Source organism: Solea solea, chromosome 6, assembly GCF_958295425.1.
Source record: "Solea solea chromosome 6, fSolSol10.1, whole genome shotgun sequence".
Lineage (NCBI taxonomy): Eukaryota > Metazoa > Chordata > Actinopteri > Pleuronectiformes > Soleidae > Solea > Solea solea.
Window position 1 is genome coordinate 19002603 of NC_081139.1, and position 22442 is coordinate 19025044.

The window sequence follows — 22442 nt, forward strand, 5'->3', positions numbered from 1 at the left end:
AAAGAAAGTAGTCTAGCTAAACAGGAAATCAACAAGATACATTGGAATGGACACAGTGAATCACTTTTTTTCAAACTGTAACCTTGTCTTATACACACATTTGTTTTTACACACCTCACATATTATCTAATAAGCTGCTATAAGCAGTGAAAGAGTTATGTGATGGATGAAGGACGTCTCACAATTATACAGCTTTGGAATTGGGCTTGTTACGAGTCAAGAGGTTGGGTGTCTGGGGAGCAATGGGGATTTGGTGCCTTGCTCCCCAGGCACCCAGATAAGTGATTCCCACTGCTCCTGTGCCCGGTTTGTGTAAGTTCACCACTGGTGTGTAATGAAGATGGGTCAAATGCAGGTGCAAAAAGAACTAATTCTAATTCTCACTTCATCCTTGTGTTGGTTTGTGAATTTCCTAAAAACTCCTCTCCAAGACTTCAGAACCATGGAATTGTCTCTGTGGTCGATACAACTGTTTGGCTAGTTTTAATTAAACCAGATCCATTGCATGTGATGTGTGTAAAAATTCAGAGGTGCCCAATAGAGTGCAGCTTCGGAAGCATTTTTCGGTTTGAAATCGACTGAGCCCAAGAGAATATGGGCCGAACCAACACGTTTACAGGATTTCTTTTGTCCAAGCCTGACCCAACACAGTCAGAGTAAGCGTCAGTGACACATTAAGAGTCATGCAGGTGGACTTAAGCCTTTATTTATGGTTACAGCCAATAACAAATGTTATTGTTACATCCAGTGGAAGCAAGAACTAGCCCCATGAACACGCACGCATGCACAGATATACACACAAGTCGCACACCTTATGAGTTTCACAGACTCACCCTTAGAACCTGGCCCAACCCATGGGTATCCATGCTCTAGCGCACATACAGTAGTGCGAAGATAACGTTTGGAGCCCCCATACCCAATATACCGAAAGTGATGATGTCTTGCATTCAGCCTCACACCAGATGCACTGCGTTGAGCGTAAACCAGGCTTTACCGTCTTGTCTTATCAGTTAAAATACAGGTGCACACATTGCATGCCATCTACAAGTGATAAAAAGTTGGAGTTGCAAACACCTGTTTGTCTGCAGGGTAGCTGTGAGGTTTGTAACAGCAGCAAGAGTGATTTCCTCATGCATGACTTCTGACTGCAGTCTTTTGTTGTGATGCAACTGGTTTGGTGGGAACATGAATGGTCCCTGCCTTAGCACCTGGCATGTGCTTTGCATCATTATTACGAGTGCTTTAATTGAACTTGGAGGAAAATCAAAAATGTATTGCATGGAAACTGCCAGTCCTTTGAGCCTGCAGGCAAAGAGGAACACAAGTGATTCTCAGTCAACCTGCCAATATAAAGACAAGAGAGAGAGAGTGCAAGGCACAATTAAAAATACACCATTCACTATGTGAAGACATGATCACTGTCTAAGCACATAGGCACGTGTTTCACAGGTTTGTAATACTTTCTGGGGATTTAAAGACACTCCCTTCTATCTGATCAAGAACATGAGAGCACGTAGTCTGAATGAAAATATGTGTCACTAATTCCTATTATAGTGGTTTAGGGTGGAGTAGTGTGAACTCTGTGTGTCCTCTCCTCACACACACACCCACAGGTTTGTGCAACTAGTCTTTGTAGGACACTGCATTGACTTGACAGCTTAAACAAACTATTATTCCTAACCCTAACCAGAACCATTTAGTACCTGACCCTAACCTTAACCATAACCACAATTCAAGTCTTAGCCCTAAACTTACCAGTTCCTCAGAAATGGGGTTCTGCCTCATTAGGATCTTTTGGTCTTCATGAGGACAAAAATATCCTAAAGAGGTCAGAAGTAACACACATAGACACACACTGTACTTGTCTATTGTTTGAGTAATGACAGAAGGAACGCACAGTATCTACATGTGCCCATGTGTGTAAATTTGCAAATAGCCAATAACATAAGGCCTGGAAAATATTTCCCATGTACTGTACCACAATGTATTTCTGCATTCACATACTTGGCTGCAGTTTCAATTCAGAATTTCAGAGTTCTCACCAGGAGTTTGATCTCATCTGTATGTGTACTGTACTTTGAGTGCTGAGTTGTAGAGGTGTAGGTACCGATAGATCTCGTCACATAATCTCAAGCAAGAGTTCATGGTTACCATCTTCTTGGTTGTCTCTCGACTTACACAAGAGCACACCACCAACTGGACTGGGGTGTGTCATGCTACAGTTAGTGGGCACAGACAGAGCCTGCATTCCATGCACTTACAACATATGGAGGTGCTCACATTGGTCCACAACATTTCTGCATGCACCACAGTGGCCATGGGCAGATAACAACATTTACGTCACAGGGATCAAAGCAGACTGTTGTAGGAACGCGGAAGCAAAAAGTATATTCTGGCCTAACAGCACAGCAATAACATAGACCATATATAAAAAGTGGATATAGTATTATGGTTGCAAATCCAATTCCTGTTTTGAAGTGTATGGATTTGTGATTTGGCAAAAAAATCAACATGCATAAAGAAGCACAAAGCTCCAGCAAAACTTGCAACTGAGAAATGAACGCCTGTTTAAACTCACACTGCAAACCAAAAGCCTTTGTCCATGTTTTATACACAGTCTATTTACAAGACAAGCTGTCTTTCAGCTACAGGTTCAGCTTCATTTTAAATGTCTGAAAGGGAGACTGTGACTCTGATAATGACATGATTGTTGAATACTTCTGAAGCTGATGAATTGTGAGCAAACTCAGAATGCAGAACATGTCCAGCCACAAGGCAAACAGACTACAACAGCAGGAACATATACTGAGGCTGCAGTTGAAACAGGACTAGGTGGTGTGAGACTGGAAAAATGCGGCTTGGCCTGAACTTTAGATTTTTTGCTTCAGATGGCTGGTTCAGAATGTGGTTTGTGAATTGTATCTATCAACTTACTCTTCCTACTTCTTCCTTGTGTCAACACTCCAGACCGGTGATGACAGTGTAATTCTTTTCACTTGTTGGCGCCTTACTAGCAATCAATCTTAATGCCACAGCCTGTCTGAGTGTTGTTGCTGACCACATTCATCTCTTAATAACTTGCATAACAGCACAAAGCAGAGGTCATCTCTGTATGGCTTAACAGGCAAAGACAATGAATAAGTGGACTTTAACGCTGCATATACAGTGTCATCCCCAATCTGAATAAATCTGTGAGATCAACCATTGGATGTATTACAAGAAGGAAAAACACCTGCAAATCTTTTGAATTATGCAGTCATGTCAAAAGAAAAGTGTCCAACATTTGTAAAATTCATACCATGAAATACTGCAGTACCTATTGATACCTGATAAAGTGTCTGGTTGGTATACATATGTACAGTACCAGAGGTGGAATGGAACAAATTACATTTAATCACATTACTGTACATTAATCAATTGTGTGTGTGTGTGTGTGTGTGTGTGTGTGTTACTTTTATTTAATTAAAGAAAACGCCTCATTAACTGTTGTTTGTATTTGCTCTGATTGTTAAAACAAGCAACTAGTAAATTTTACTCTTAAGTTAAGTTTTAATGAGCTGTTTTTTCTCTTTTACAGGGTGTCCGCGGGGGTCTTAAAAAGTATTAAAAGTTGATAAATGAATTTTGGGAAAATTAAGGCCCTTAAAAATTATTAAAAAGTCTTAATCATGGTTTCATTTTGTCCACACGTTACACGTGACGTTACACGTGACGTTACACATCTTGCGACAGCGAACGCACTACTCCCAGCGCGAAATAGTATTCAAAATCGCTCGAAAATAAACTCTAAAATCATCAGACATGGGAGAATGTAAGTTTGCTGACTCCTGGTTAGAGATCCCTGAATTTCAGCAATGGCTGAAGCCTGTTGCTGTAAATAATAGATATTAAATACTAACTTTAGAGAAGAACAGAAAGAAGAGCAGCCTCCTGCTGTGAGGCTGCAGTACCACTGAAAGAGAAGGAGGGCGACAGAGAGCAGGACTGTAGCTAAATCAGCTCTGTGTCAATAAAACTGTTCCGTTCACCATTGTTGGCCAAAACTGTGACCAAAATTGGTGAAAATGACACTTCTCTGCATGTTTGTCAAACAGTCCCCAATAAAGACATCAGGCCAGAATGTGTGTGTGGTAGTGCATTAAGGAGAACTCCTCCCATAAATTCATGCTTTAGGCGAGACCGAAGCAGGTGAACGTCACTGCTCTACATGTTTGTTGAACAGGAAGTTTAATAACAGTGCATTTACTGTTATGTTCTGTACAAAAACTGACACACAGTGACAACGTTGGTCCTCGTTTAAGTGAGCAGACAAGTATGTGTGTGCGTCTGAGAGTGTGTTTGGCCCCAACCAGAGAAAGATGCTGAATTTAAACCACATTTTCAAATACTTATGGACTTTTTTTAATCATTAAAATTTGGCATGATGGGTAGTATCAGGCCACACGGTTGGTGTGGTGGTTAGACCTGGTGGAAGGACTAAATGTTCTCCGTGTTGGAGATCCCTGAATTTCAGCAATGAAAAGTCTTAAAAAGGTATTGAAATTAACATCAGGATTCCTGCATATACCCTGTTTTACTTGAATATAATATTGCCGTACTCTTTAAACCTCTGTACCCTATAGAGGGAGCTGCTCAACTAAGGAGGAAGTGTAAAAGTGGCACACCACTGTCATCATGTGAAATGACTGTCAGAAAGATGTCATTTTGATGCCATTTTGATGCTATTGTTAAACACTCTTTGCATGACCTTTTTTTCCACAATAATAAAGAGAAAGAGAGCTGATCATTTTAGTTCTCAGATTTATTTCATTCAGGTTCATTTGATGCCAGCTGCTGCAACATTTATGCATTGGTCACATTGCTGTCAAGGCTTTTACAAAATAAATCTGGTTTCAACGTAGTTTTAGCTTGAAGGCAAGGAGTGGCAAAACAAAGCAGGGAAACATTTGACAGAATTGTAAAACAGAACTAGCCAGTGACCAATCAACTCAAGGTTTAAATGTAAACATGTAACATTATTCAAATGTATAATTCTTGTACTCTGTAGCTATAAGATTTGGTCAGTGACTTAATCTTTTTTACTAAAACAGATATGTAGGATTCATGAACAGGTATACAAAAACTGGTCTGTCCATCTCAGCTCTGAGATCTAATTTCAGAGCACATTAACAGTCTAATACAGTTTATATTCTATAATTTCCTTGCTTTGTGTTAATGCTCCATTGTTTTTTTTCTTATTTGTTGGATGTCAGCGCAGAAAGAAAACTATCTTTGTCGTGCTAACTGACCTGCCCATTGTATGTTTAGGGCCTTGTTATCCTTCAGAAACTTTTGTCAATTCATGCTGAAGTGTGTAGTGAAAAATACAGTGAGTGATACTTGAACCATACATTGTGGTAGACATTTTACAAAAACATTTTTGGTTCTTTTTCTTGATGAACAGTATTAACAATATTGCATAGCACCCTGAATTTCAAAAGGTTCTGAAGGGGAAGAGGGTCAGCTCTCCTTTTAATAGATGCGTCTGTTGCTGCTGCTTGATGTGACAATGGACTTGGTGATAGTGCCACCGCCCATACCGCCCATACCGCCATAACTAGACATGCTGCTGCCACCATAGCCATATCCGCCAGAGCTGGCGCTGGAGTATCCTGAAAAGAGGAAAAAAGAGAGAAGGTGTTTTCATTTGTCTCTCCATGTCTCATTATGGTCTGCTGGTTTGTGTTACTTGTGATGATGATGATGAACTTACCACCGCCTGAAGAGGACTGCTGCACATGAATGGTTGCAGTGGCACCACCGCTGGCAATTCTAATGTTGTAATGAAGCTCAGTTAGTCCTCAGTTCAGAATTAAAACTTATACTGCAGGAACAAATCATCATTTAATATTCAAGTATGTCCCACCTGCTCTCCTCTCCCTCCAGCAGTTTCCTGTATGTGGCAATTTCAATATCCAGAGCCAGTTTGACGTTCATCAGCTCCTGGTATTCGCGCACTTGCCGGGCCATGTCCTGCTTGGCTCTCTGCAGAGCATCCTCCAGGTCCCTGATGCGGAGCTTGGCGTCCTTCACTGCCAGCTCACCACGCTCCTCAGCCTCTGCGATCTGAGCCTCAAGGTTCACCCTCTGTGGAAAAATGATGTTGCAAATGATTCAGTAACACTGTAACCCCTTAAAATGTGTAATGAGGCATCTGCCACGAGATGTTTCTTCAAATATACCTGTCCTTTGACTGCCTCAATTTCATTCTGGAGACGGGCGATCATGCGGTTAAGTTCAGCAATCTCAGCTTTGGTTGTGCGCAGGTCCTCACCATATGATCCGGCTGAGGACTGCATCTCCTCGTACTATAATGAAAATCACAAAAGGTTATCATGACAGTTATATTGAAGGTTAGTAGAGGTGTTGCACATGCTAAGACTAAAAGGCAATATACCTTCACTTTGCTTTTCACTCACCTTCTGTTTGTACCAGCACTCTGCTTCTGCCTTGCTCTTGTTGGCAATGTCCTCATACTGAGCCCGAACTTCAGCGACAATGGAGTCCATGTCAAGGCTACGGCTGTTGTCCATCTCCACAATGACAGAGGTGTCCTTGATCTGGCCTTGCAGCTCACGAAGCTCCTACAGAAACAAAGGGTAATGTAAAACAGTGACTTATTCGTCTCAATTTGCTGTTATAAAATGATCAAATAAGTATGCTGAAGTAGATTTTATATTACATACAGCCTCATAGACAGCCCTGAGGAAGTTGATCTCATCCTGAAGAGCATCAGCCTTGGCCTCCAGCTCGACCTTGTTCATGTAGGCAGCATCGACATCCTGGAAAAGAACAGAAGTGCATATAGAACTGGTTAAAACTGGCCACATAACACATCCAGGAGTGAAAAATCTAAAGAACCATCGTGATGGATTTGTACCTTCTTCAGGATAACAAACTCGTTCTCTGCAGCTGCACGTTTGTTGATTTCATCCTCGTACCTGGTGGAACACAAGGCAACATATTAGTTCATCTCCCCATGCAGAACATCCGCTCATTCTGTCATTATTGTACTCATGTTGGACGTATCATGCCGACACTCACTTCCTCTTGAAGTCCTCAACCAGACCATGGATGTTCCTAAGTTCACCCTCCAGCTTGACTTTCTCGTTGCCAAGCCCATCGAGCTGCCTGCGCAGGTTTGCAATGTAGGCCTCGAACATGCCATCGATGTTGGAGCGGGTGGTGGTCTGGCCCTGCAGGAGACTCCACTTGGTCTCCAGCATCTTGTTCTGCTGTTCCAGGAAACGGACCTGTGCAGTAAAAAAAAATCAAAGAAGATTAACAAATGTTCCTCCACAAAAATTGACTTCATGCTGTTTAGGGTGATTTTTGACTGTTGGCATCCACAATGCATTACTGCCTTCTTCTTAAGGGTGTGTCCTGTGTCATGTGTGGCTTTAAGGTGCCTCACCTTTATCTACACGACTGAAAAGATAACTACATATCTGAAGTGCCACACCCTTGTCACAACACATTCCAACTCATTATGAAGGCAAAGCTTTGTGTAAATGCTGTACAAGCTGCTGCCATACGCAGCACATATGGTGCATATCTTCAATTCCTTTTTTCTTAAAACAAAGTGTATTATAGTGAATGAATACTCAGTATGTGTTTCACCTATTGTTTGCCTTGTTTAGCTATGACTGATCCTGTTAGCTCTGCTGAGTTGTGAAGGCCACACATTCACTCCAGCCATAAAAAAAACTAGGTGTGGCAGATAAACCACACAAGACAAAGCAGAACATTATCATTAGAGTAACAGTGCTTAAGTATTTAGAGAGTCTCACTCTACATAAAGGCAAATTTCATACAGCTTGTAAGCAAAGACGATTGTGACTGTGGCATTAAAAACTAGTGAAAGCTGCATTATTGTTTCCTACAACAACCAGGTGATAGTTGAGATGACGACAGACTTTGGACTCTGTGGGCACAGTGCAGACAGATCCCTATTCTCTGTCAGGTGAAGGATAAGCAAGAAACTGCAATATAATCCCCACCCATGTTTCCATAGTAGACAAAATGGACAGCACTACTTTAGCATTACTAGTGTCACTGGAAGGCTACAATATTTTTGCATGAATTCTAATTCCTCTGTAACTCATTGATAGATGCAAGATTGACAGCTGTCTCGCTTTAGCAGCTTTGACAGTAAAAAAAAACAAAAAAAACATGTTTGCATCTAGAGAACAATGCTGTCTCTCTTAAAGGACAGCTGATGTAAGTACCTAAAGGAGGATTCAGGTTGTCACCACAAAGATAATCAGGCAGGAACCAACCTTGTCGATGAAGGAAGCAAAGCGGTTGTTGAGGGTCTTGATCTGCTCCTTCTCCTGGGTGCGGACAGCCTGGATGCTGGGGTCAATCTCCAGGTTCAGTGGGGCCAGTAGGCTCTGGTTCACTTGGACAGCTGTGATCGGTGCACCAATGAAGCCACCTGACGATGAGCTTGAACCGAAATAACCAGAACCGCCACCACCACCCATACTAGCACTGCTATAGCCAAAATTGGAACCTCCACTCATTCCACCCATTCCACCCAGTCCACCCATTCCAGAACCAACACCATAGCTGACTCTCTTGTTGACGGTGTAGCTGCTGGCTGGTGCTAAAGACCTGCTGGAGGACCTGGTGCTGTAGCCTGAGACTGACACTGTCTTCCTTGACATGGTGGCTGATGAGTCTTGAGAGAAGAAGAGAACTGAAGATGAGCAGACTTCAAAAGGAGAGCTAAATCCCTCTGAGTGTCTCACTGAAGACTCAAGCCAGCTTATATGACTGCGCTGAGCCAGGGGGAGGATCCTTCTCAGCCACTAAACCTGTACTCTCACCTTTGCTGTCCAGCCTCGCCTCCACCTCAGCCTACATGCCTCTAGCTCTGAATGACAGGAGTGGCCTTTCCTGTAAAACAGGTAGAATTCAGAATTTCAGAGTTCTCACCAGGAGTTTGATCTCATCTGTATGTACTGTACTTTGAGTGCTGAGTTGTAGAGGTGTGGGTACTGATAGATCTCGTCAAATAATCTCAAGCAAGAGTTCATGGTTACCATCTTCTTGGTTGTCTCTTGACTTACACAAGAGCACACCACCAACTGGACTGGGGCGTGTCGTGCTACAGCTAGTGTGCACAGACAGAGCCTGCATTCCATGCACTTACAAGATATGTAGGTGCTCACGTTGGTCTGCTAAATTTCTGCATGCACCACAGTGGCCATGGGCAGATAATAACATTTACTTCACAGGTATCAAAGCAGACTGTTTGTTGTAACTTTCTTTCATACTTATTGATTTGAATTATTATTATTTGAGTAATGCTTTAAGTAATGGTTAAAAGAGAGGAAGTGGTTGTATTCTGTAATGGGTTTTTTGTTGTTTGGTTCACGCCTGCAGTATATACTTCCTCTACAGGTGTCTCCTTTTTTACCTCCGAGTAAGAACAGCCCCGGAAGTGTGTTGCCTTGTGTTTTTGGCTTCTCTGTTAGCTTACGTGTGTTAGCCGGTGAAACCCACATGCCAGAAGAAGTTGTAATATGTTTGAGTGAGTCCTGCACCTTCTGCAATAAAAAGGAAGGACTGAAAGATCGTCTCCATACGCCTTATTTGCATAGACACAGTTAAATCATATCACTGTTGCAGAAACGTGGAAGCAAAAAGTATGATCATGGCCTAACAGCACAGCAACAGCATAGACCATATACTGAATAAAAAGTGGATATAGTATTCCAGTTACAAATCCAACTCCTGTTTTGAAGTGTATCGATTTGTGATTTGGCAATATATCAGTTTTTGGAAGTGGAAGTTCACAGACATTATCTGCAAGTTGCCTATCAAATTGTGTCCACCCAAATGTGTTGTACTTTTTAAATCTTTTGAAAAAATCAACTTTTTATGCCATTGTGACAGGTCGTCTGCCTCCCTGCCACTATATGGTACTATGCCAATGAACAGAGCATACTGTTTGAGGGTTGGTGCAATGCATCCTTATATATAGAGGTGCATACACACCTTCCCCCCACCCCCTCTTTCTACCGCTTCCCTCCTGTGACTTTGACCTGTTCGGCGTGACCAGTGTGGGTGTTGGCGAGGCGGTTGTGGGTGCACAATTCTTGCCGTTCAGCGTGACCGGCTGCTGGGGCCGTTGGGGAAGCATCGCTCCGCCAGAAGCCCTTCCTGAATGTGCTTGCCCGCTCCTTTCGCTGGGTGATTGGCCTGCGGCACGAATAGTTATTCCTCAGTCTCTCTGGGGCGTCACTGTAGCTTGCAGAGCTATAGCCGTGTTCGCTATCAATTAATATGTCCCGTCCCGAGTTATAAGGCTGATTGATTAAGGGGCATCTATTGTTGTTGTTGTGTTTATATGTGTTTTACGTAGTTCATTACTTTTATTTTCTATTATTTAGTGTTTATTTGTATTTGTGTTTAGTTAATTCATTTGGTTTCCTCCCTACCAGTCCTGTGTAGCCCCTTTGGCATGTTTTAATTTGTTTCTTGTTTTTGGTTAGGTGCTGTGGCCCAGAGGCACCAGTCCAGTCCTTGGTGGTGGTTCCCTTCACGATTCCCTTTTTCTTTTGATGTGTGAGTGCAGTGTCATGGGTGTTTTAAGTAACGGACCCTTCTACTTTGATTTGTCCCTGCCGTCTGGCAAGCTCCAGCCCTTTCCCTTGATTTTTATTCTTGCTTGGTGCTAATTTTATGTGAATATTATTATTATTGTGGGGAACTGGTGTGTGGGAAATTTTGTTAGTTGCATTCTTTTCTGGGCTACGCCAGCTACTACCGGCGCTTTGCCAAGCTGGCAGGTCCTCTGCATCAGCTGGTGGCTGGTGCAGAGTTAGCAGGCAGTATACACCCGGTTCCCACCAACTTTTGAATTCCTTGCCGGGTACTTTGGTCCCCAGCTGCCTCCAGCAGGATCCACCTCCAGCTCTTTTGGCATCAGCCACCCAGTCTGTGGTCTCAGTTCTCCCCCTTCAGTCTGCTGCTGACCTTCGTTCCTTGCAGGAGGCTGACCCCCTCCTGAATGATGTACTTGTGTTCTGGTGGCGGAAGGCTACACCCACCTCTGTGGAAAGGCGACAGCTCCCTAAGTCAGCCTTGGCACTTTTCCGGCAGTGGGATCGTCTAGTAGAGAAAGACGGTGTTCTCTTTCACAGGGTTTTCCGTTCAGATGGGGGTGAAGAGTCTCTCCAGCTCATCTTGCCTGCCGCCCTTAAGCAGGAAACTTTGCGTCAGCTTAATCAAGAACATGGCCACCAGGGCATAGAGCGGACCACAGAGTTGGTCCGGCAAAGTTGCTGTTGGCCAGGAATGCCTTCGGACATAAAACAGTGGGTCTCGGCGGGTAATGGTCAGTGCGAGCGGTTTAAGTGAACTCTGCATAACCTTCTTCGGACCATTCCGGTCTCCAAGAAATGGGATTGGGCTGCCTGTTTCCCACAGGTGCTCTATTGTTATAACACAACCCCTCATCAGGGCACAGTTGAGTCGCCATTCTTTCTTATGTTTGGGCAGGAACCTCGTCTTCCAATCGACTTTCTCCTGCGACGTGTCCAGGATCCAGTACCAGGCCAAGTGCAGGACTGGGTGGCCAAGCACCAGGCCAGACTCTGAGTTGCTTTTGAGGGTGCTTGTGAGAGGGTGTTGGCTGCTGCTGGCCGACGGAAAGAGCGGCATGATCAGCAGGTCTGGGAGGCCCACTTTCAGTGGGGCAGCTGGTGTACTTGAGGGACCACAGTGTTAGGGGGCTCCAGAAAATACAAGGTCTCTGGAGTTCGGTGATCAGGTTGTGAAGGCCCCTACTGGTGAAGGAGCAGTTTACACTGTGGCTCCTGTGAGTGCCCTGGATAAGGTTCGGAATGTGCATCAGGAAATGATGAAGGCTATAATTCAGGCCAAAGCTGCTGACCCGAGAGGCAGGGCAGTACAACACATACAGTGGTTTATACAGATAAATAAATAAAAATGATCAGGTTCTCAATAGTATTTCAATTCGGGGGGCGTGAAAACATTTGTCCTCTGGGGGGGGCATGACAGAAAATAATAGAGAACCACTGCATTGGATGTATTACAAGAAGGAAAAACACCTGCAAATCTTTCGAATTATGCAATGCAGTCACTTCATCGTGGACCAGAATCTAAAAGAAAAGTCTCCAACATTTGTAAAATCCATACCATAAAATACTGCAGTAGTGTCTAGTTGGTATACGTATGTACAGTGCCAGAGGTGGAATGGAACAAATTACATTTAATCACATTACTGTACATTAATCAATCGTGTGTGTGTGTGTGTGTTTCAAAATCTAAAATGTTACTTTTATTCAATTAAGGAAAATGACTCATTAACTGTTGTTTGTGTTTGCTCTGATTGTTAAAACAAACAATTAAGTAACTTTTACTCTTAAGTAAAGTTTTAATTAGCTGTTTTTTTTCTTTTATTTGAATATAATATTGCCGTACTCTTTGCACACTATACTACACTATAGAGGGAGCTGCTCAACTAAGAAGGAAGTGTAAAAGTGGCACACCAGAAAGATGTCATTTTGCTGCCATTTTGATGCTATTGTTAAACACTCTTTGCATGACCTTTTTTTCCACAATAATAAAGAAAGAGAGCTGATCATTTTAGTTCTCAGATTTATTTCATTCAGGTTCATTTGATGCCAGCTGCTGCAACATTTATGCATTGGTCACATTGCTGTCAAGGCTTTTACAAAATAAATCTGGTTTCAACATAGTTTTAGCTTGAAGGCAAGGAGTGGCAAAACAAAGCAGGGAAACATTTGACAGAATTGTAAAACAGAACTAGCCAGTGACCAATCAACTCAAGGTTTAAATGTAAACATGTAACATTATTCAAATGTATAATTATTGTACTCTGTATTTATAAGATTTGGTCAGTGACTTGATCTTTTTTACTAAAACAGATATGTAGGATTCATGAACAGGTATACAAAAACTGGTCTGTCCATCTCAGCTCTGAGATCTAATTTCAGAGCACATTAACAGTCTAATACAGTTTATATTCTATAATTTCCTTGCTTTGTGTTAATGCTCCATCGCTTTTTTTCTTATTTGTTGGATGTCAGTGCAGAAAGAAAACTATCTTTGTCGTGCTAACTGACCTGCCCATTGTATGTTTAGGGCCTTGTTATCCTTCAGAAACTTTTGTCAATTCATGCTGAAGTGTGTAGTGAAAAATACAGCCAGTGATACTTGAACCATACATGGTGTCAGACATTTTACAAAAACATTTTTGGTTCTTTTTCTTGATGAACAGTATTAACAATATTGCATAGCACCCTGAATTTCAAAAGGTTCTGAAGGGGAAGAGGGACAGCTCTCCTTTTAAAAGTTGCGTCTGCTGCTGCTGCTTGATGTGACACTGGACTTGGTGATAGTGCCACCGCCCATACTGCCCATACCGCCCATACCGCCATAACTAGACATGCTGCCACCACCATAGCCATATCCGCCAGAGCTGGCGCTGGAGTATCCTGGAAAGAGGAAAAAAGACAGAAGGTGATTTCATTTGCCTCTCCATGTCTCATTACGGTCTGCTGGTTTGTGTTACTTTGATGATGATGACGATGATGATGATGATGATGATGAACTTACCACCGCCTGAAGAGGACTGCTGCACATGAATGGTTGCAGTGGCACCACCGCTGGCAATTCTAATGTTGTAATGAAGCTCAGTTAGTCCTCAGTTCAGAATTAAAACTTATACTGCAGGAACAAATCATCATTTAATATTCAAGTATGTCCCACCTGCTCTCCTCTCCCTCCAGCAGTTTCCTGTATGTGGCAATTTCAATATCCAGAGCCAGTTTGACGTTCATCAGCTCCTGGTATTCGCGCACTTGCCGGGCCATGTCCTGCTTGGCTCTCTGCAGAGCATCCTCCAGGTCCCTGATGCGGAGCTTGGCGTCCTTCACTGCCAGCTCACCACGCTCCTCAGCCTCTGCGATCTGAGCCTCAAGGTTCACCCTCTGTGGAAAAATGATGTTGCAAATGATTCAGTAACACTGTAACCCCTTAAAAATGTGTAATGAGGCATCTGCCACGAGATGTTTCTTCAAATATACCTGTCCTTTGACTGCCTCAATTTCATTCTGGAGACGGGCGATCATGCGGTTAAGTTCAGCAATCTCAGCTTTGGTTGCGCGCAGGTCCTCACCATATGATCCGGCTGAGGACTGCATCTCCTCGTACTATAATGAAAATCACAAAAGGTTATCATGACAGTTATATTGAAGGTTAGTAGAGGTGTTGCACATGCTAAGACTAAGAGGCAATATACCTTCCCTTTGTTTTTTTCACTCACCTTCTGTTTGTACCAGCACTCTGCTTCTGCCTTGCTCTTGTTGGCAATGTCCTCATACTGAGCACGAACTTCAGCGACAATGGAGTCCATGTCAAGGCTACGGCTGTTGTCCATCTCCACAATGACAGAGGTGTCCTTGATCTGGCCTTGCAGCTCACGAAGCTCCTACAGAAACAAAGGGTAATGTAAAACAGTGACTTATTTGTCTCAATTTGCTGTTATAAAATGATCAAATAAGTATGCTGAAGTAGATTTTATATTACATACAGTCTCATAGACAGCCCTGAGGAAGTTGATCTCATCCTGAAGAGCATCAGCCTTGGCCTCCAGCTCGACCTTGTTCATGTAGGCAGCATCAACATCCTGGAAAAGAACAGAAGTGCATATAGAAACGGTTAAAACTGGCCACATAACACACCCAGGAGTGAAAAATCTAAAGAACCATCGTGATGGATTTGTACCTTCTTCAGCAGAACAAACTCGTTCTCTGCAGCTGCACGTTTGTTGATTTCATCCTCGTACCTGGTGGAACACAAGGCAACATATTAGTTCATCTCCCCATGCAGAACATCCGCTCATTCTGTCATTATTGTACTCATGTTGGACGTATCATGCCGACACTCACTTCCTCTTGAAGTCCTCAACCAGACCATGGATGTTCCTAAGTTCACCCTCCAGCTTGACTTTCTCGTTGCCAAGCCCATCGAGCTGCCTGCGCAGGTTTGCAATGTAGGCCTCGAACATGCCCTCGATGTTGGAGCGGGTGGTGGTCTGGTCCTGCAGGAGACTCCACTTGGTCTCCAGCATCTTGTTCTGCTGTTCCAGGAAACGGACCTGTGCAGAAAAAAGAAGATTAACAAATGTTCCTCCACAAAATTATCTACACCACTGAAAAGATAACTACATATCTGAAGTGCCACACCCTTGTCACAACAATTCCAACTCATTATGAAGGCATACCTTTGTGTAAATGCTGTACAAGCTGCTGCCATACGCAGCACATATGGTGCATATCTTCAATTCCCTTTTTCTTAAAACAAAGTGTATTATAATGAATGAATACTCAGTATGTGTTTCACCTATTGTTTGCCTTGTTTAGCTATGACTGATCTTGTTAGCTCTGCTGAGTTGTGAAGTTCACACAATTACTCCAGCCATAAAAAAACTAGGTGTGGCAGATAAACCACTCAAGACAAAGCAGAACATTATTATTAGAGTTACAGTATTTAGAGAGTCTCACTCTACATAAACGCAAATTTCATACAGCTTGTAAGCAAAGACAATTGTGACTGTAGCATTAAAAACTAGTGAAATCTGCATTATTGTTTGTTTTGTAGTGCAGACAGATCCCTATTCTCTGTCAGGTGAAGGATAAGCAAGTAACTGCAATATAATCCCCACCCATGTTTCCATAGTAGACTAAATGGACAGCACTACTTTAGCATTACTAGTGCCACTGGAAGGCTACAATATTTTTGCATGAATTCTAATTCCTCTGTAACTCATTGATAGATGCAAGATTGACAGCTGTCTCGCTTTAGCAGCTTTGACAGTAAAAAAACCAAAACAAAAACAAACATGTTTGCATCTAGAGAACAATGCTGTCTCTCTTAAAGGACAGCTGATGTAAGTTCTCAAGGAGGATTCAGGTTGTCACCACCAACCTTGTCGATGAAGGAAGCAAAGCGGTTGTTGAGGGTCTTGATCTGCTCCTTCTCCTGGGTGCGGACAGCCTGGATGCTGGGGTCAATCTCCAGGTTCAGTGGGGCCAGTAGGCTCTGGTTCACTTGGACAGCTGTGATCGGTGCACCAATGAAGCCACCTGACGATGAGCTTGAACCGAAATAACCAGAACCGCCACCACCACCCATACTAGCACTGCCATAGCCAAAACTGGAACCTCCACTCATTCCACCCATTCCACCCATTCCAGAACCAACACCATAGCTGGCTCTCTTGGTGATGGTGTAGCTGCTGGCTGGTGCTAAAGACCTGTTGGAGGACCTGGTGCTGTAGCCTGAGACTGACATTGTCTTCCTTGACATGGTGGCTGATGAGTCTTGAGAGAAGAAGAGAACTGAAGATGAGCAGACTTCAAAAGGAGAGCTAAATCCCTCTGAGTGTCTCACTGAAGACTCCAGCCGGCTTATATGACTACCCTGAGCCAGGGGGAGGATCCTTCTCAGCCACTAAAACCTGTACTCTCACTTTTGCTGTCCAGCCTCCCCTCCACCTCAGCCTACACGCCTCTAGCTCTGAATGACAGGAGTGGCCTTTCCTGTAAAACAGGTAGAATTCAGAATTTCAGAGTTCTCACCAGGAGTTTGATCTCATCTGTATGTACTGTACTTTGAGTGCTGAGTTGTAGAGGTGTGGGTACTGATAGATCTTGTCAAATAATCTGGAGCAAGAGTTTATGGTTACCATCTTCTTGGTTGTCTCTTGACTTACACAAGAGCACACCACCAACTGGACTGGGGGGTGTCGTGCTACAGCTAGTGTGCACAGACAGAGCCTGCATTCCATGCACTTACAAGATATGGAGGTGCTCACGTTGGTCTACTAAATTTCTGCATGCACCACAGTGGCCATGGGCAGATAATAACATTTACGTCACAGGGATCAAAGCAGACTGTTTGTTGTAACTTTCTTTCGTACTTATTGATTTGAATTATTATTATTTGAGTAATGCTTTAAGTAATGGTTAAAAGAGAGGAAGTGGTTGTATTCTGTAATGGGTTTTTTGTTGTTTGGTTCACGCCTGCAGTATATGCTTCCTCTACAGGTGTCTCCTTTTTTTACCTCGGAGTAAGAATGGCCCCGGAAGTGTGTTGCTTTGTGTTTTTGGCTTCTCTGTTAGCTTACGTGTGTTAGCCGGCAAAACCCACATGCCAGAAGAAGTTGTAATATGTTTTAGTGAATCCTGCACCTTCTGCAATAAAAAGGAAGGACTGAACGATCGTCTCCATACGCCTTATTTGCATAGACACAGTTAAATCATATCACTGTTGCAGAAACGTGGAAGAAAAAGGTATGATCCTGGCCTAACAGCACAGCAATAGCATAGACCATATACTGTATAAAAAGTGGATATAGTATTCCAGTTACAAATCCAACTCCTGTTTTGAAGTGTATGGTTCAAGGTTCAAGGATTTGCCATTTGTGCTTAAACAGACAGTCCAGGCACATTGGAAATCTTGTGCAGGTTCTACGAGTCAGTTGTAGGAGACAGAAACACAAACTTAAGTATAAATATAAATATAAAAGTATAAAAGTAGACCTCAAATTAAAATCTATACAGAGTATAAAAAATAATAAAAAATGTAGAAGATGTGGGAAAAAAAAAAAATATATACAGATATACAACAGATTATGTAGTATTGCACTGGGGTGTATTGCACATTTATCAGGGAGAGGAATATTGCACATAATATTACACTTGGTTAAGGTGAGGTAGTGTAGTTTACAGAGAGTTCAGTGGTTTTGATTTGCTATCAGTCTGACTGTGGCCGGGAAAAAGCTGTTAAAAAAGCAAGTTATGTGTGTTATGATGCTGTCCGCTCTGCTGTGCCTCAGGTTGTACTTGCAGCGTTTGTGTTTGAGCAGAGAGTGAGCGGGGTGGAGTGAGTCTCTGATGATTCCCTCTGCTCTTTTCCTACAACGCTGCGTATATATGGAGTCCATGGTAGGAAGTTTTGTCCCAATGATCCTCTCCACAGTCTTTATGACTCTCTGCAGGGCCTTCCTCTCTGCCTGTGTGGTGTTTCCGTACCAGACAGTGATGCCTGCGGTGAGGATGCTCTCTATCAGTCCTCTGTAGGCCAGGGTGAGAGGGCGGTGGTTCAGTCCAGCTTTCCTGAGCAGCCTGATGAAGTACATTCTTTGCTGGGCTTTTTTCACTGTGGCTGTGGTGTTACAAGCCCAGCTCAGGTCAGATGTTACCTGCAGTCCCAGGAATCTGTAGCTGTCTGTCCTCTGCACCTCGGTCCCACTAATGAATCGAGGCTGTAGAGGTGGGGGGTTTCTTCCTGAAGTCCAGAATTAATTCCTTGGTCTTGTCTGTGTTGAGGAGGAGGTCGTTCTCCTCTCCATAGACAATGATGTTGTTGACCAGGGCCCTGTATCCTGACTCGTCTCCCCCCTTGATGAGCCCCAGGATGGTGGTGTCATCAGCGTATTTAATGATGATGGAGCTGTCCTGGGTGTATTTGCCAGCGACTGGGCGTTAGCAAACAGTATGATCGGGAGGGTTAGCCTGCCGTTGCTAACCAAGCGCCGTAGCTTCCGGTCCGTTCCTCCCCGTCTGCCGCTCCTCCGCTTCGGCCTGTTGTTCTCAGGAGAGCTCCCTGTTGGGGGCCGGCTTAGCGTCGGGTCCGGGTAGGACTCCAGCACGTTCGGGTCGAAAAGTCCGAAATTGCTGCACTCTCTCAGCTGTAGTAAGATCGCCCGATTGTAGACACTCTTTGCAGTGTGTGCCTTAACTCGGCATAAAAAAGTGGCAAGTATAAAGAAGAAAATAAACAACTGGACTCGGAGAGCTCCGCGACGTCGCATACTGGGGAGCGCCATCTTGGACATGGATTTGGATTTGTGATTTGGCACTATATCCGTTTTTGAAAGTGGAAGTTCACAGACATTATATGCAATCAAGGAAGTTGCCTATCAAATTGTGTCCACCCAAATGTGTTGTACTTTTTAAATCTTTTGAAAAAATCAACTTTTTATGCCATTGTGACAGGTCGTCTGCCTCCCTGCCACTATATGGTACTATGCCAATGAACAGAGCATACTGTTTGAGGGATGGTGCAATACATCCTTATATATAGAGGTGCATACACACCTGCCCCCCACCCCCTCTTTCTACCGCTTCCCTCCTGTGACTGTGGCCTGTTCGGCGTGACCGGTGTGGGTGTTGGCGAGGTGGTTGTGGGTGCACAATTCTTGCCGTTCAGCACGACCGGCTGCTGGGGCCGTTGGGGAAGCATCGCTCCAAAGGAAGCCCTTCCTGAATGTGCTTGCCCGCTCCTTTCGCTGGGTGATTGGCCTGCGGCACGAATAGTTATTCCTCAGTCTCTCTGGGGCGTCACTGTAGCTTGCAGAGCTATAGCCGTGTTCGCTATCAATTAATATGTCCCGTCCCGAGTTATAAGGCTGATTGATTAAGGGGCATCTATTGTTGTTATTGTGTTTATATGTGTTTTACGTAGTTCATTACTTTTATTTTCTATTATTTAGTGTTTATTTGTATTTGTGTATAGTTAATTCATTTGGTTTCCTCCCTACCAATCCTGTGTAGCCCCTTTGGCATGTTTTAATTTGTTTCTTGTTTTTGCTTAGGTGCTGGGGCCCAGAGGCACCAGTCCAGTCCTTGGTGGTGGTTCCCTTCACGATTCCCTTTTTCTTTTAATGTGTGAATGCAGTGTCACGGGTGTTTTAAGTAACGGACCCTTCTACTTTGATTTGTCCCTGCCGTCTGGCAAGCTCCAGCCCTTTCCCTTGATTTTTATTCTTGCTTGGTGCTAATTTTATGTGAATATTATTATTATTGTGGGTAACTGGTGTGTGGGAAATTTTGTTAGTTGCATTCTTTTCTGGGCTACGCCAGCTACTACCGGTGTTTTGTAAGTGGCTTTGCCAAGCTGGCGGGTCCTCTGCATCAGCTGGTGGCTGGTGGCAGAGTTAGCAGGCAGTATACACCCGGTTCCCACCAACTTTTGAATTCCTTGCCGGGTACTTTGGTCCCCAGCAGCCTCCAGCAGGATCCACCTCCAGCTCTTTTGGCATCAGCCACCCAGTCTGTGGTCTCAGTTCTCCCCCTTCAGTCTGCTGCTGACCTTCGTTCCTTGCAGGAGGCTGACCCCCTCCTGAATGATGTACTTGTGTTCTGGCGGCGGAAGGCTACACCCACCTCTGTGGAAAGGCGACAGCTCCCTAAGTCAGCCTTGGCACTTTTCCGGCAGTGGGATCGTCTAGTAGAGAAAGACGGTGTTCTCTTTCACAGGGTTTTCCATTCAGATGGGGGTGAAGAGTCTCTCCAGCTCATCTTGCCTGCCGCCCTTAAGCAGGAAACTTTGCGTCAGCTTCATCAAGAACATGGCCACCAGGGCATAGAGCGGACCACAGAGTTGGTCCGGCAAAGTTGCTATTGGTCAGGAATGCCTTCGGACATAAAACAGCGGGTCTCGGCGGGTAATGGTCGGTACGAGTGGTTTAATTGAACTCTGCATAACCTTCTTCAGACCATTCCGGTCTCAAGGAAACGGGATATGGCTGCCTGTTTGCCACAGGTGCTCTATTGTTATAACACAACCCCTCATCAGGGCACAGTTGAGTCGCCATTCTTTCTTATGTTCGGGCAGGAACCTCGTCTTCCAATTGACTTTCTCCTGCGACGTGTCCAGGATCCAGTACCAGGCCAAGTGCAGGACTGGGTGGCCGAGCACCAGGCCAGACTCTGAGTTGCTTTTGAGGGTGCTTGTGAGAGGGTGTTGGCTGCTGCTGGCCGACGGAAAGAGCGGCATGATCAGCAGGTCTGGGAGGCCCACTTTCAGTGGGGCAGCTGGTGTACTTGAGGGACCACAGTGTTAGGGGGCTCCAGAAAATACAAGGTCTCTGGAGTTCGGTGATCAGGTTGTGAAGGCCCCTGCTGGTGAAGGAGCAGTTTACACTGTGGCTCCTGTGAGTGCCCTGGATAAGGTTCGGAATGTGCATCAGGAAATGATGAAGGCTATAATTCAGGCCAAAGCTGCTGACCCTCCACCAAGGATGTCTTCTCTGCCTGCCCTGGCAGCACTGCCACTGTGGGAAATTTTATTAATTGATTATTTTTGTTTAAAATTAATGAAGATTAAGCGTTAGAAGTAGAATTTCCTGCGGGTGAAACGGGTTAGGGTTAGGGTAAGGGTTGGTATTGTCACAACACCTCCTCGCTCATGCCACACCATTAAAGAAGAAGAAAGCTCAAGCCAAACTGGCAACCGAAACCATTAACTGCTCAGAAATGTTTACTGGTTGCAAGTCAGGAAACTGTTAATTCCTTGTTTAACTCACACTCCAAACCTGAAGCTTTTGTTCATGTTTTATACAAAGTCTGTCAACAATACAAGCTGTCTTTCAGCTACAGGCCAGAAGCTTCATTTTAAATGTCTGGAGGGAGACTGTGACTCTGATAATGACATGATTGTTGAATACTTCTTAAGCTGATGAATTGTGAGCAAACTCAGAATGCAGAACATGTCCAGCCACAAGGCAAACAGGCTACAACAGCAGGAACATAAACCTGAGGCTGCAGGTGAAACAGGACTAGATGGTGTGAGACTGGAAAAATGCGGCTTGGCCTGAATTTTAGATTTCTGCTTCAGATGGCTGGTTCAGAATATGGTTTGTGAATTGTATCTATCAACTTACTCTTCCTACTTCTTTGTGTCAACAATCCAGACTGGTGATGACAGTGTAATTCTTTCCACTTGTTGGCGCCTTACTAGCTATCAATCATAATGTGAATGCCACAGCCTGTCTGAGTGTTGTTCATCTCTTCATAACTTGCAAACAGCACAAAGCAGAGGTCATCTCTGATTGGCTTCACAGGCAAAGACAATGAATAAGTGGACTTTAACGCTGCATATACAGTGTCATCCCCAATCTGAATAAATCTGTGAGATCAACCATTGGATGTATTACAAGAAGGAAAAACACCTGCAAATCTTTTGAATTATGCAATGCAGTCATGTCATAGTGGACCAGAATCTAAAAGAAAAGTCTCCAACATTTGTAAAATCCATACCATGAAATACTGCAGTACCTATTGATACCTGATAAAGTGTCTGGTCGGTATACGTATGTACAGTACCAGAGGTGAAATGGAACAAATTACATTTAATCACATTACTGTACATTAATCAATTGTGTGGGTGTGTGTGTTACTTTTATTCAATTTAGGAAAATGCCTCATTAACTGTTGTTTGTGTTTGCTCTGATTGTTAAAACAAACAACTAAGTAACTTTTTACTCTTAAGTAAAGTTTTAATGAGTTTTTTTTCCTTTCTTTGAATATAAAAAACTCTTTGCACCTCTGAACACT

The 22442-nt window shown here is 43.7% G+C and overlaps 2 protein-coding genes across 3 annotated transcripts; both read right to left on the reverse strand.

Annotated features, from left to right (window-relative positions):
• Nucleotides 1-4783: 4783 nt before the first annotated feature.
• LOC131461383 (keratin, type II cytoskeletal 8-like) lies at nt 4784-8796 on the reverse strand. Of its 2 annotated transcripts, none has more exons than XM_058632616.1 (9): nt 8319-8796; nt 7084-7292; nt 6920-6980; nt 6726-6821; nt 6459-6623; nt 6222-6347; nt 5906-6126; nt 5756-5811; nt 4784-5651 (listed from the first exon to the last, which is right to left on the reverse strand). In XM_058632616.1, the coding sequence occupies exons 1-9, from the start codon at nt 8706-8708 to the stop codon at nt 5512-5514; spliced, it is 1464 nt and encodes a 487-aa protein (XP_058488599.1). In that variant the 5' UTR covers nt 8709-8796; the 3' UTR covers nt 4784-5511. The 2 variants fall into 2 exon arrangements, with proteins under 2 accessions (XP_058488599.1, XP_058488598.1); XM_058632615.1 differs by having other exon boundaries at nt 5753-5811; nt 8319-8795.
• A 3859-nt stretch (nt 8797-12655) lies between these two features.
• LOC131461387 (keratin, type II cytoskeletal 8-like) lies at nt 12656-16488 on the reverse strand. Its single transcript, XM_058632619.1, has 9 exons — nt 16027-16488; nt 14988-15196; nt 14824-14884; nt 14630-14725; nt 14363-14527; nt 14124-14249; nt 13807-14027; nt 13654-13712; nt 12656-13532 (listed from the first exon to the last, which is right to left on the reverse strand). The coding sequence occupies exons 1-9, from the start codon at nt 16405-16407 to the stop codon at nt 13384-13386; spliced, it is 1467 nt and encodes a 488-aa protein (XP_058488602.1). The 5' UTR covers nt 16408-16488; the 3' UTR covers nt 12656-13383.
• Nucleotides 16489-22442: the final 5954 nt, after the last annotated feature.

Bases quoted from the DNA above. Each gene is read 5' to 3' on its own strand.
- LOC131461383 (XM_058632615.1), bottom strand. From the start codon at position 8,708: ATGTCAAGGAAGACAGTGTCAGTCTCAGGCTACAGCACCAGGTCCTCC. The intron at 6,981-7,083 runs GTGAGTGTCGGC...GTGTTCCACCAG, and splicing joins GTTGAGGACTTCAAGAGGAA to GTACGAGGATGAAATCAACA. The intron at 6,348-6,458 runs GTGAGTGAAAAG...TTTTCATTATAG, and splicing joins AGTGCTGGTACAAACAGAAG to TACGAGGAGATGCAGTCCTC.
- LOC131461387 (XM_058632619.1), bottom strand. From the start codon at position 16,407: ATGTCAAGGAAGACAATGTCAGTCTCAGGCTACAGCACCAGGTCCTCC. The intron at 14,885-14,987 runs GTGAGTGTCGGC...GTGTTCCACCAG, and splicing joins GTTGAGGACTTCAAGAGGAA to GTACGAGGATGAAATCAACA. The intron at 14,028-14,123 runs GTATATTTGAAG...ATTTTTCCACAG, and splicing joins TTGAGGCAGTCAAAGGACAG to AGGGTGAACCTTGAGGCTCA.